Here is a 14,512-nt window from a genome sequence, read left to right as displayed (position 1 = left end):
GTAATCTCTACACCCAACGTGGAGTTCAAACTCACAACCCCAAGATCAAGAGTTGCACGCTCCACCAACTGAGCCAGCGAGGGGCTCCTCTCCTTGCTTCTTTTATATACGTAGATATAAACCAATTTTTCTATTTTTCCATCCTCATATTCATACATACATACACACACACACACACACACACACACGGAATATCCAGGTGAGACTGTAAGTAAGTGAACTGGACAGACATTAGGATCACCCAGAAATGGACAGGATGCCTGATGGGTCACTAGATATGGCATTAATGGTTTCCCTACAATTACTGATCCATTTTTCAGTAACCTTACCTTTTCTCATTTTGTTACCAACCTTTTTAACACCAACTTTTTTTTTTTCATTTGACTGAATATTTAGGGTGGTTTCTACTTCATGATGGGACTCTGACCCCCTTAAGGTTTAACTTCATGTTACCAAAGAGAGTCAGAAAATCAGGTCAGTGACTGTGTCCTATATGAGGCTCACCATACTTGCATTTCAGCTTCAGTTTGCTTCAGTAAAACTGGAAAGGATGATTATCACGCATCATCCGGAACCCATGCCCGAACACAAGCGCTAAATCTGAAAACACCCTGGGTCAGCAGTACGGTGCAATGACGTGCAGAGGCACACACAGGTCACATGCACATACTCGAGAGGTTAGAGCTGAATCAAGCCTCACAGAGCATCAGGTAGGCGATGGTTCCCCTCTCAGACTGCCCATTCAGGACTTCAAAGTAATTTCCAATGCTAGGTCCCACTCCAAATTAGAAACTCTGGGGCATGGAGCCCAAAGACTGATTTTTGCTTCAAAGTTCCAAAGGTGATCTGGCACTAGCTAACATATAGCCTCCCAGAACCCACACTGCCTTCCTAAGGGCTACTTCTTCGTGCTAATTTTAAGATGTCCAAGAGAAATTAACCCCTATTTAATAATGCTGTGCTGCACCTACATGAGCCCACACTCCCTTCAACATGGCAAAATGGCCTAAAATAGTATTTATCAAGCATTTATGCTCTGGGCACTGTACTACGCACTTGAATTTTAAGTTACTGATCACAACTACTTGATAGTTTCCATTTCGCAGATGGGGAAACAAACGCTTGCCCTAAGTAGGTGGTAGGACCAACATTCAAATCTGACAGCTTGACTCCAGGAATTCCATTCACAAAACGACTTGCAGGTTCACTCCACAGAGTGCCTTAAAAAAAACCCAGACTCTGTGTAGAACTGGGAGATGCCAGACACAGCATGTCTGGGCCTTTGGAAATTGCTCTGGGTTCCCAGCTCTGCACAAGAATGGAAACAGAACCTGTTCTGAGCCTCCACGTTGTAGAAGACTTGAGATCCTCAGTCCACAGGCCAAACTGGGGTAGTTGCTAGGATTCCTTTCCCATGGTCAATGTGCACAAACTATCCCAAACCTTTGCAACTTCAAAACAGAAGACTAGAGAAAATTAGTATTAGAGACTGACCACCAATGCAATATCCATTCTCCCCAGTTCTTAGAAACAGCACCCCAGTGGTATTCGGGGTGGTAAGCAATCAGCTAAAATCCCGAAACTTCCAGTCTTTCTTGCAATGAACCACAGTTACGTATTTATATTTGGACCAATAAGACATAAGATGTTGGGTGGGGCTCCCAAAAGAGCCCCTTTTAGGCTGAGTGAGCAAGGAGGAGTGCTCCTTCTGCCCCACCCCACTCCTTCCTCCTGCCTGGAATACAGGGTTTGATGATTGGTGTTCTAGCAATCACCTTGGACCATGAATGACTGCGAGTATGGAAGCCATAATCAGGATGGTAAAAAAAAAAGAACCCAGGAACATGCCAGCCTCCGGATTTTGAGAAATAAACCATCTTGTTTAAGTCACTTTGCTTTTTGTCTTCTCTTATACGTAACCAAACCTAATACTGACCCACTGACAACTTTGAGGACCACTTCCCACGCTAAAAGAAGAATTCAAAGGAAAAAATAAATTTTTGGTCAAGGGACACTAATCTACCATTCCTACACTTGCAGGTCAAGTAAACAATCTTTAAGAAACAAACGATGGCGGGGCCCCTAGGTGGCTCAGTCAGTTAAGTGTCTGCCTTCGGCTCAGGTCATCATCTCAGGGTCCTGGGTTCGAGCCCTGAGTCGGGCTCCTTGCTCAGCGGGGAGCCTACTTCTCCCTCCGCCTGCCGCTCCCCCTGCTTGTGCTCTCAAATAAATTTAAAAAAGAAAAGAAATAAACGATGGCTCTGCTTCTTAAAACCAGCTGGACTGAGTATTGAAGCTATTCTGAGTTTCATCCTCATGATGAAGCAACGAAATGGGGGCACTGATAGATTTTAGGCTACAAAGCAACAATGAGAGAGAGAGCCCACTTCTCTTCCCTTGCTTCCCAGCATCCATGTGCTGTTCCTTCCATACACTGAAGCATAGCTATGCTGTTTTAGTTGCAAAACATTCCCACTAATTAACCCCTGGAGGGAAACTCTCCTCTCGAAGGTTTCCGGTCTGGAACTGGCACTACCAAGAGCTGTATAGGTTCATCATTCCTAGGACATCCGATGACATCCCAAAAATAAACATTACACATCTGTCTGCTTCAAGATTCCCAGACTCCCGACCATCCCCGCAAGACGCGCAGCTTCCTCGTCAGGAATTGCCTGCACTCAAGCAGGGCTAAATCCATCTCCAGAGCTGGGCTATTTCTTTTTGCTCCATGAAACCTGTCAACTAGAAGCCCAACTTCCATCTGGAATGTGCTCTTCGTTATAACTTACTCTGTTTGGAATGTGCATGCCTGATGCTCTTGTAAGGAAATGCTACTTCCCACACTGGAAGTACGAGAGAGAAACAGCCTCATTTCACGGCAGCATTTCTGTCAGTCATACACAGACTTTTTATTTTTATTAATAATGCAGAGGGCATTTTGTATAAAATAAATTTAAAATTCTTCATCTGATCAATTTTTTTAAAGTTTATAAAAGGACACATTATTACATATTTATAAAATGGCTGCCTAAGAGAAAAATAACTCTTTAAGATAAAACCAGAACTACTATTATCTGTCCTGAAATTAAAAAATAATCCCTCAACTTAAAGCCAGTGAAAAGAGAGTTAAAGTTCCCTGATGTATATGCATAAACTCATCTTACGCAGATAATTACCAAGTGGCAACATCTCCCACCCCACATGCTCTTCCTACAATGTGACCCTCTTTTTTTTTTTTTAAGATTTTATTTATTCATTTGACAGAGATAGAGACAGCCAGCGAGAGAGGGAACACAAGCAGGGGGAGTGGGAGAGGAAGAAGCAGGCTTCCAGCGGAGGAGCCTGATGTGGGGCTCGATCCCAGAACGCCGGGATCATGCCCTGAGCTGAAGGCAGATGCTTAACCACTGAGCCACCCAGGCGCCCTGTGACCTTATTTCTTGCATCAAGGATGGAGAGTGTCCCATGTTCCCAGCCCTGAGTCTTAGTGGGTGTGTGGGGACTTCGACAGAATGAAACTATCAGAGAGGTGACACTATGTGACTTCTGAGTTTAGGTCAGAGATGGTGATGCAACCTCTGCTTGGTTCTCCTCTGGCAGGGAGCCAACTGCCGCCTAAGCGGCCCACCTGCTCTGAAAATATCATGCTGAGGGGGAATATATAGTTCCTCCAGCCATGAACCCAGCTGAGCTCCTAGCCAACAGCCAGAATCAACTGCCAGTCACATGAGTGATCCATCTTGGCCAGCCAACCTTATCGAACCTTCCGAAGATTAAAGCCCCAGCTGACATCTGACCACAATCAGGAGAGGCCTCACAGGAGAACTGCCCAGCTGAGCCCTTCCCCAAAATCATGACTCATAAAATTACCAACAAAATGAAGGGGTTCTTTTAAGTAAGTTTGGAGTAATTTGTTAGGCAGCAACAGTAACCAGAACACCAACCATCTAGGAGCAAGTCTCCAAAATAAAGCAATCTTGTGTGGGTATGTTTTTTAAGTCTTCAAATTAAAATAAGTAAAAATAAACCATGTACAAAACAATTACTTTAAAAATCAGAAAAAGTTAAGATAATTTGCAAGTAAGTTTATAGAAAGGGATATAACGTGGTGGTTGGAAGTCAGTGAACAGATGAAACAGAAAAAGAGCAGGATTGAGACAGAAGAACATTCTTGGAGAAGAGTGGTTTCTTTCTACTAAGTGGGAAATTCCTCAAGTAGAAGCAAGGTTCTTGGTTAAGTAAATGGAATGTTCTGTGATAAAAATGACTTTGCTACCCCAAATCCACCTACCCCACCCCAAATGTTTGTGTTTTCATTTTTTATTTATTTTTATTTTCCCTGAACAAGCACACAGTGGAGTCTAGTTTTGAAGGTGTGGGCAGGCTCTGGAAGGCACATTCAGAGGGTGTGTCTGTGGTATGAGGGCAGGAGACCATCCACGAGTCAGCAGAAAGGGACAGTGAAAGGAGTAAAGGGATTTGGTCAGACTTACCCGTGTTTATCTTGACCTCTACATTCCCAAATACAGAACCAGCCAGTGTTTCATAGCTTGGCAGGAAAAGCCACGGCTGCCTCCATGTCTCGGGTGCTCACGTGTCTGGAGTGTCTCCATGGTGCCAAGAGAATGGTTTAGTGCAAGACTTAGCCTTGACAAAGGTGAGTACAAGAGGTGCGCTCAGACAGAATACCACCATGTTTTATTTAAGTTCTTTTTTATTTTCCTCCACACTGGCAAAAGTTCCGAGGGAGCTTAAAGTTTTGTAAACATTTTAACTATCCCTCTTCCCCACCCCCCACTTTTGAATTTACAAAGCAAAGGAGAGCAGGAGTCCCAACTTTTAATGGTTCCCCATCTCCTCATGCTATTTGATCCAAAAACTATATACAAGTTTGTAGCAGTCTCTGTATAGTTATTGTACATGTTTGGGAGGAAGGGAGGGAGGCAAGAAGGGATAGGGAGAATGGTGATCCAAAAGAATAAAAATAGAAACCAAATATAATCAGCCAAAACCAAAATGCTCTCAGAGCAACTCCAGCCTTCTTCAGGCAATGATGACAGAAAGAAAAGGTGCTCTACCAGGAGCCACCTGAACCACAGCACTTCTCACACAGGGACGGACGGTCCAATGGCTCCAGACCAAAGTGTGATCGGCAATTCCAGGTGATGTTCTGCGGGGGGTTGGGGGAGGCAGGAAGAGTACTGGTTTATAAATAGGGCTTGAATACATTTATAATTGAAGTGAAGGGGTATTAGGAGGCCATGATCAGAAGCCAGAACCAGGCTTCTCTCTCCCATTCTCTCCCATCCCCTCCATCCCACTGCATTCTCCTGTGTAGTGGTTTCCATGGATGAAGGTCTTAAAGATGGTTAGGTTTTGTATGTTTTCTTTTCAGAAAAGGCAAGCAACTTGCCATTCCAGAATCTTTAAACAAAACCTTTTGGGGCCACAGCAAGACACACACGCAATGCTCTGAGGAACCAGATGAAATTCCGGGCTTTTATCAGAAGCAAAAGTTTATCCCTATCCAAAATGAAATTATACAAATTCATACATATGGTAAAGATCCTAGCTGCCTCTTAAACGAGACAAATTTTCAGCAGAAAGGCCCAAAACAAACTGGTCCTAGTCCTCTGAAGTAAAAATATTTATGGGAAAAAATCAGTTTTTGTAAGAAAAGAAAAATTAAGAATAAGTCCTTCTCCCAGGCCATAGGGTTTCCTTTGTCCAATCAGGTTGGAGAATGCCAGGGGAGAAGTCAGCTTGCTTGGAAGTCACTATCTAATGAAGAAAAACATGAATCCTTTCTCTGAAAGGATGCTCAGAAAGAACAGGCGAGGGGTGTGCAACATCAAACCAATCCAATCTAAACTCCACCCCACTCAGGGCCTCCTTGATGCAATCCCAAAGTTAGCAGTGGCAATGAAACCTTCAGACTGGGGGTGCTCTCACTGTCTTGTCGGACACTCAAGTCACAGTCCATGGCATGGTGTTGCTGGCCAATGTCTGTTACCATTAACTCTCTTCATGACTGCACCAGTTAGACCCCTTGCCCTTACGGGGGGTTAAAAAGAAGAAGAAAAGGAATACAGAAGGGGAAAAAAGTGACATAAGAAAGTAAATAGCTATTGGCAGATCCCAACACACTTTCTGGGACACAGTAGATGAAATCACGGCACAGTAAACAGGTGCTGCCCAAAATCAGCCTTGTTGGGGAGTAATCCCAACTGCCACCCCCAAGACACAGGGTCCGGTCCACTTATCTACAGTCTGAGATGCTCACCAACAAAAACAGTTTAAAGAATCTTGGACACAAAGGGCTAGAAGAAAAAGCCTGAGATGATCGGTTCTGTGATTTGTTGCAGAGTGATAAAGAGTAAATGGTGAGTTAAGTGTTGTGTCCAAAGGTGGAGAATCCATGGTCAGCAGAGAGGAGAAGGAAGGCCAGTCCACTGGCAGGTGCTCAGTAGTCATCCAAAGTCTCGATTTCACCCATATTGAGTCGCTCTGATGAAGCATTGACTGAAAACCCTGCCGGAAAAAATTGGCAATGAGTGACCACATCCAGACAACCACGGGGCTCGAATTCCAGACAGTAGGCTGGAATAGAAGTCTCTCGTGTTTCAGCATGCCATAGAGATACTAAAGAAAGGAAGAAGAAGGAAGGATAAAGGTCAGAGAGCAGTATTCTGCTCTTCCAATGAGAGATTCTTCATTTTTATTTATTTATTAGGGTTCTGGTATAATTTAAGTAGGGAGGGGAAAAAAAGAATTCCAAACTAGTGCATTAGAGATTCCTGAGAAGAATCTGGGCTGTGAGCACGTGTTAAGGCCAAGAGAGGCTCGCTAATGGGGAAAGTTCATTTGAGAGATGACTCTTAACAGAGATGGGGGCAGCGAGAGGGGGCAGGAATAACACATACCAAATACTTTGTAACTACCTGACCACATGACTGTGAAATCTAAGTGGGCGTAATACTACTTCAGTCCCACTCACTATTGGGAATAATTTTCTTCCCCTCATTGGGTCAAAAACCTTTTCAAAGTTGTGGCCAAGAGTTTTTTTGCTATTCGAGGGTAGGAAGCTTCAGGGAAGATCCACTGCCAGATCCTTACAGCCCTCAGATGTTCTCTCAAAAGGTAGACAGCACAAAAAGATTAAAGTACTTTGTTCAACTCAACCTATTATAAATAGACTTGCAAAAGAAAGGACTTCATCTAGTTTAGAGAAAGCAGTATTAGCACCACCACTGAAAGCAAGAGCAGTAATCACAAACACCACTAACATTTTGAAAACCTAATCCCATCACCCACATGTATGTAAGTTTTCTATTAACTCCATAATCAAAGATTGATAAAAAGTATTAACAGAGCTTCCTTGGAATGAGTGACTCCCAAAAAGCTTTCAGTTCATCCACCCTAAATGAAATCTCAAACTGTTTCAGCTGTTATTTGAATATCAAAAAGTAAACAGGTAATGCTCTCCTATCTAAAAGCAGTTGTTAATATTACTTGTGTTCTGCCCCCTCCTTTTTCTTCGTCAATGTTCAAGTTTCCAAACAAAGACACATTTTAAATGTACCAATAATAAACAAAAAAGTCTTACATAATAAATATAGCTTAATTATACTCTTGAATCAAAATATCATGATTTGAAAACATAAACATGACTATTTATTAACCAAGGAAGCTGTGGTACAAGCTGCTTACAAGGCCTAAGACTAGGAGAGGCCAGGGCTCCAAACCCCAGCCTTAGCTCTACCCATCAACAGTGTTGCCACAACCCACAAGACCTTTTCCCTTGAAAATAACAAAAGGCTTAGTGTCCCTATTTGGGAATAACAGTTTAATTACGTAAGTATTAAAACTTAAAGACCAAACAGCCTACGAAATGAACTATAACTCTATTCTGAAGCAGGTTTTGACTTCACATGTATCTCAGGAACAGATAACTGTGATAAAAACAAGCTACACATGATAAAAGCAGAAATGTAATAAACACACAAACGGGGGTGCCTGGGTGGCTCAGTTGGTTAAGAATCTGCCTTCTGCTCAAGTCGTGATTCCGAGTCCCGAATCTGGCTCCCTGTTCAGCGGAGAGTCTGCTTCTCCCTCTCCCTCTGCCCCAACCACCTCCCCCATGCTCTCTCTTTCGCTCTCTCAAATAAATAAAACCAAGAAAGAAAAGAAAAGAAAAGAAAAGAAAAGAAAAGAAAAGAAAAGAAAAGAAAAGAAGGAAGGAAGGAAGGAAGGAAGGAAGGAAGGAAAGGAAGGAAGGAAGGAAGGAAGAGAAAGAAAGAAAGAAAAAGGGGGGCGCCTGGGTGGCACAGCAGTTAAGTGTCTGCCTTCGGCTCAGGGCGGGATCCCGGCGTTATGGGATCGAGCCCCGCATCAGGCTCCTCCGCTATGAGCCTGCTTCTTCCTCTCCCACTCCCCCTGCTTGTGTTCCCTCTCTCGCTAGCTGTCTCCATCTCTGTTGAATAAATAAAATAAAATAAAATAAAATAAAATAAAATAAAATAAAGAAAGAAAGAGAAAAAGAGAAAGAAAGAGAAAAAGAGAAAGAAAGACCACACACTAACTTAATTTTAATCATGCAAAGACAGGAGAAAATCAGCAGCCTGGGGCCAGAAAAAAAAAAAGTTACTTGCTTATGACTACAGTATGTTGATTATTGGGCTAAGCTTTTAGCAGACACAGTCTCACTGACCGGTCATAAAACCCAGTAAGGTGGGCGCATCTACTCCACATTTGACAGACAGGAAAGCTCTAGGATACCATGAAGTCCAAGGCAATGCAAAGGAGGATTTAAGCCCACTTTGCCTGGCTCTAAAGATTACATTCTGTTAGGATCAGAACTGACTACATCTCACTTGCATGATTTCTTAAGGTTTGAGAGACTGTAAAAGTATGACTGGAGGAAAATGTCATTGTGTATGGACTATTTATCATATCCAAGTAATGGATGCTGGTTCACAATGGTACCTGGTAGTTTTAAAAACTACAGGAAGACAGAGCACGATGGAGGCGATGGATCATTAAAATGAGGCTGGCCTCTCTAATGGTCTGTTTTAGAAGCAAAGTTGGTTCTCTTTTGATCAGCAACTGTTTTTTCAATGGATGCTTTTGGATCAAATTAGAACTCTCATACTGTACATGGCAAACTGTGACTGACTGACATTTATTAATTTTTCTCAAACTATAAATCAACTGAAAATAGTAGTAAGTGGAAATGAGTAGGTAAGGGGCAGAAGTTAGTAATTATCGGAGGAATTTTCAGAGATTTAGTTGAGCAGAAATTTTCATAAAAAGATCCAAGCCTACACAAGTGAGTTTTCTTAATACTCTGTTGAACTTTTTATTTCCCTTTCCCTTATATATATATATTTTTTCCTGCTCCTTCAACATATATAAATTCCTTAAATTCTATTCCTAAAACAACCTCTCATTCCCCTGAAGAGTATTTTAAATCCCTTTGTTTCTGGTGTCTGTAATAGGGATGGAGTCAGACTAAATATTTAATTCAAAGAGCTTTACACCTCACGTTCAGAGGAACCTTTTCCCTGACAGCCTACATTTCAGTTCCACAGCTGAAGAGCAACAAGAGCTTTTTTTTTTTTTTTTTCTTTTTAAGATTTTATTTATTTGACAGAGAGAGACACAGTGAGAGAGGGAACACAAGCAGTGGGAGTGGGAGAGGGAGAAGCAGGCTTCCCGCTGATCAGGGAGCCCGATGTGGGGCTCGATTCCAGGACCCTAGGATCATGACCTGAGCTGAAGGCAGATGCTTAACGACTAAGCCACCCAGGCGCCCCAAGCAACGAGGGCTTCTTGGCTAGAACCCACACTCAGAATTTCAGGGATACTTGTAAATCTGTATTTACCCATTTCTGTCAAAACTGGATAAAATGTCAGACTGTTCCATCTACTCTTATGATAAATTTCTGAGATAGGCAATCAATCAATTAAAAAAAAATACAATTCTGATGCAGAAGAAAACAGAACTTCACCAGACCTCTCTCTTTCCAAGCCAGCTTTCAGGCCCCAGTACCAAAGGGCAATCCTCAAAGTTAGGTTTCTGTTACTGACATTTTGTTTTCTCCAGAGTAGGGAACCTATGAGGGAAGGCAGGGACCCTACTGAGGGCAGGGTAGGATGGCACTCCTCCTCCTGCTGTGCTCTCTGCTCTTTCACAAGGGCATCTCCACTTGAAATCTCATAGGCATTTCACACACTTCAACTCTGTATCATTACCCCATAAGCCTGCTCCATTTTCCAGGGCTCATCCTTTTAGCAAATGGCAAGGCTACCTATCCTGCTGCCCAAACCCTTCCATTCCCCTTGTCTTGCCAGTTGGAGTCCCTTAAGTTTCTTTTTTTTTTTTTTTTTTTTAAAGATTGTATTTATTTATTTGACAGAGATAGAGACAGCCAGTGGGAGAGGGAACACAAGCAGGGGGAGTGGGAGAGGAAGAAGCAGGCTCATAGCGGAGGAGCCTGATGTGGGGCTCGATCCCATAACGCCGGGGTCACGCCCTGAGCCGAAGGCAGACGCCCAACCGCTGCGCCACCCAGGCGCCCCGGAGTCCCTTAAGTTTCTAGAACACATCCAGCTCCTCTCCATCTCTACTGCCAAAACCCCTATTCTCCAGGCCACTAGGATCTTTCACCTGGTCTATACTGCAGCCTCCTAACCACTCTGCCTCCTGCCTGTGCCAACATCCCAACCTGCCGTCTTTGCCAACATAATCATTCTACTCCGGGCAGCATGGTTTTTAATACTCTACTTTACATTCATAAACAGAGAATCATTTTAATTTCATCATTGTCTGTGAGGCTGTTAGGCCAATTTAAGAAACACAAACAGCCTGCATCTGCTTTGCCTAGACTGTTTATTATTCCAGAAACACCTCTGTCTGTCCTTCCTGCCAGTCTTTCAAAGCCCCAATTCTGGTTTCACCATTTCCATGAAGCTGCCTTGTGTGAAGACTGGTTCTCAACGCTAGACGAGAATAGTTGTGGCTAACAGAAGAGTGGAATGAAAACAGGCCTCCTCTGAAATCCCAGCCCCACTGCTGAACAGCTGTGTGACTCTGGAAAATGTTCTAAACTCTCAGGGCCTTGGTTTACTCGTTGGCAAATTGGAACATGATCTCATAATGCAGAGCGACTCTGAAAATCATAGGTATATATACACATATATAAAGGATATCAACAAATATTAGTTGTTTGAATACCTGATTGGATTTATGGTCAGCCTCTATACAAACCAGCATTTAAATTTTTACAACTTTTCCTTTTCTCCATTAGCATTATTTTCCAGCTAAACTGAAAGGCCTTCTAGGGAAATTCATATTATATATGAAATAAGTCTTCAAAGTTTAAAGCACCACATAGTAGAAGTAATTACTTTTATTCCATATAGCATATGAGGCATCGCTCTTGCACTGATGTGCCCAGTAAATATTACCTATTTTGAAGTGGTTTAAAAAATTAATTTTGTTAAAGAAATTTTCCCTTTATGAAAAACATTCCACCAGGAGACTCACATATAATACTGCTGTAACCTACACACCTCCAACACCCAGCTGAGACTTTAGGCTTTTGCTCACCTAATAAACTGGGATCTGCTCGGACCATCTTCTGCTTTTTCTTCTTCTTGCCACTTTGTACAGCCTCAAAATTGGATTGTTGGTTGTTGCTTTGATTGGTCTGAAATACTGAATGGAGTGCACTGTGGTTCATTCCCCACACAGAGTCCTGTGAGATAAGATGTCACAACTGTGGTTACACAATGGATGCAAGGTGCCCACTCTTAAGAAAATGACTGATTGGCCCTCACTTTATCAAGTATGAGATTAAAAACAGAAAGCCTATCATGGATTCTGGTAATAATGAAACCAAGAAGAGTCCACTGAGCCACCCTTTCCCTTCATTTGGATTCAGACATCCCATTTAAGCTTCTGTGCCTCCTAAAGGCCCATCCTGGTAGGTCCAGATTTTCATCCCACTGTGACAACACAGCTGTTGAAACCTCTCTGGTATACATGAAGCCCATACCATCCACCAGGAAATTAAATATACAGCAAATAATCACAAACAGACCTCTGTACTCCAGCAATTTGCACCCCTCACCTACCAAAGCATAAGGTTCCTTTTGTCTCTGAGCCCCAGGACAGAAAGGACAGGCTGCAGACTAGCTGGCAGCATGTTACCAAACAAAATTAGTATCATGTACTTTATTCCTATTGGCAATCCTAGAAGAAATCTGGTCCCCAAATATCCAGACACTTTCTACCAACTGGCTCAACTATGAAATAGTCTACCAGCCATTCATACTTACCTGTTGCTCTTATTAGAGCAATTCATTTTAAACTGGGATCAGATTCAATGAGCTAGGTGCAGGCACAGGTAGTGGCAGTGGGGAACAAGGACAAAGAGTGGAGAAAGCACTGTGGAAGGACGAGCCTGACTACGTGCACATGTGCACGCATAGTGGGCCCCAACTTCCAATTTCAGCACACAGGGGCAGCCATTTCACAAACGTAAAGAACTTTCTGTATTGCTATATGATGTCTTCCCTTCCGATTCCTTATTTTTCCTAGTGCTGTTTATGTTGACATCTTTCACTTAAGCCCTGTTAGCCCATCTACCCAAATGGCTTTTAAATGCCATGTACTTCACTGTATCTTTTGTATCCCCAGAAATGACCAGTATAACTAACATGATCTCTAGCAGAATTACAGAATTAAATCATAGGAATTCTTAAGCTCTTCCTGAGCTTTGCCACCTCATCTTTCAGAAAACTTGTACAACTGATCCTCATTATGCACAGATTCCGTATTTGCAAATTCACTTACTGGTTGTAATTTATTTGTAACCCCCAAATCAAAACATGCGGTGCTTTTATGGTTTTCCTGAACATGCAAATGTCCAGAGTAGTGAAAAATCTGAGATGCCTGAGGAACACATTCCCAGCTGAGGTGGAACAGGGCGGTATTCTGCCTTCTTGTCTTAGTTCTCATACACTAAACAAGCATCTTTTTCAGTCTCCGTAGCGTCCTGATGTTCACATTTTATGCTTGTTGGTGCTGTCACTGTTTAAAATGGCCCCCAAGAGGGGCGCCTGGGTAGCTCAGTCAGTTAAGCATCTGTCTTCGGCTCAGGTCATGATCCCAGGGTCCAGGAATCAAGCCCCATGTTGGGCTTCCTGCTCAGTGGAGAGTCCGCTTCTCCCTCTCCCTCTGCCTCTACCCTCTCTCTCTCACTCTCTCTCTCTTGCTCTCTCATGCGTATGCTCTAATAAATAAACAAAATCTAAAAAATAAAATAAAATGGCCCCCAAGTATTAAGTGCTATCTAGTGTTCCAAAAAGGCTGTGACGCGCCTTATGGAGAAAACGCATGTGCTAGAGGAGCTTCACTCAGATGTCAGTTCTAGTGCTGCTGGCCCTGAGTTCAATGTTAAGGAATCAACAATATATTAAATAAGGCATCTGAAACAGAAACACGCATAAAACAAAGCAACATACTGACCAGCTGACAAAAATGTTGTGATCAGAGGTTCCAGAAATCTAACTGGGTGTTTTCCCTGGAGCAACAGTTTAGTATTCGCTAATTCAGCTTTAGTGGCAACTTTAAAAAACATAACTACCACGAATAATGAGAAATGACTGTACCTTTTACATCCCCATCAACAACATATGACATGTCTGGCATGCTACGGTATTGTCAATATTGGGTACAGTGCATCCTGAGCACTGGAGATTCAACGTTTGTAGGTTTCAACTATTCAAAAAAATGTATGGGTCTGTGACAAGGTGGAACTCGCAATCACAAACCAAGGAAAATGCAACCAGTCTGCCTAACAGAGAAGGATTATATTTGCTATTTGGGAAATTCGCAAAGGTCTCTGGACATGTCATTTGAAAATATCAAATCTACCATATTTTAAGAAGCCATGCTCATCTGATGTACAAAAGTGGTCTCTTTTGTTTTAATTTCCAATTCTCTGGCTGCTCAATACTTCAAGGTATTACTGCTCACTCGCAGGGGTACAGCGCCAACCACTGCCTCGTACCTGCTGCTGCTGTTGTTGCTGCTGCTGCTGCTGCTGTTGCTGCCGCTGGCTGGCTTTCTGTTTGGCACGGCGCTCGAGGAACTGCTTGGCAAACTCCTTGGCCTCAGAGGTATCTCCTAAATAGGCCCTAATATAATCGTGGACCTCATAAGGAGATTCTACTTCTTTCAGGAAAGAAACAAAAGTGGGAACTGCAACATGAGAGGGGAGAAGACATAAAGAGTAACAATGAAATATCACAAGCAAAGAATCAGTGTCGGTTTTTAATATACTGTCACATCTACTACCAACTCTAATGATGCAAACTTGAACGGTAATGCAGCTACTGTGTTAAATATTCTTTAATCTACTCCACGGGGGAAAAAAAAGCCCAATGTCATTGCAATGCCCAAAATTATCTCAAATAGCACAGAGTCAAACAAAGACACAACACG

General features: G+C 42.7%; 1 protein-coding gene across 9 annotated transcripts in view; it reads right to left on the bottom strand.

Moving 5' to 3' along the window:
- Positions 1–4,696: 4,696 nt before the first annotated feature.
- GIGYF2 (GRB10 interacting GYF protein 2) overlaps positions 4,697–14,512 on the bottom strand; it is a 140,832-nt gene continuing 131,016 nt past the window's right edge. For 8 of the 9 annotated variants that reach the window (XM_048214333.2, XM_026491686.4, XM_044380780.3 and 5 more), the window contains 3 exons: positions 14,079–14,269; positions 11,612–11,759; positions 4,697–6,531 (listed from right to left, as the gene is read on the bottom strand). In XM_048214333.2, coding sequence (XP_048070290.1) covers positions 6,464–6,531; positions 11,612–11,759; positions 14,079–14,269 — 407 coding nt within the window. In that variant the 3' untranslated portion in view covers positions 4,697–6,463. Of the gene's footprint in view, positions 6,532–11,611; positions 11,760–14,078; positions 14,270–14,512 lie in introns of those variants that run through there. The other variant, XM_048214336.2, reaches the window with a different exon arrangement.

Source organism: Ursus arctos, unplaced genomic scaffold (assembly GCF_023065955.2).
Source record: "Ursus arctos isolate Adak ecotype North America unplaced genomic scaffold, UrsArc2.0 scaffold_1, whole genome shotgun sequence".
NCBI lineage: Eukaryota > Metazoa > Chordata > Mammalia > Carnivora > Ursidae > Ursus > Ursus arctos.
This window is presented reverse-complemented; position numbering and strand designations above follow the sequence as displayed.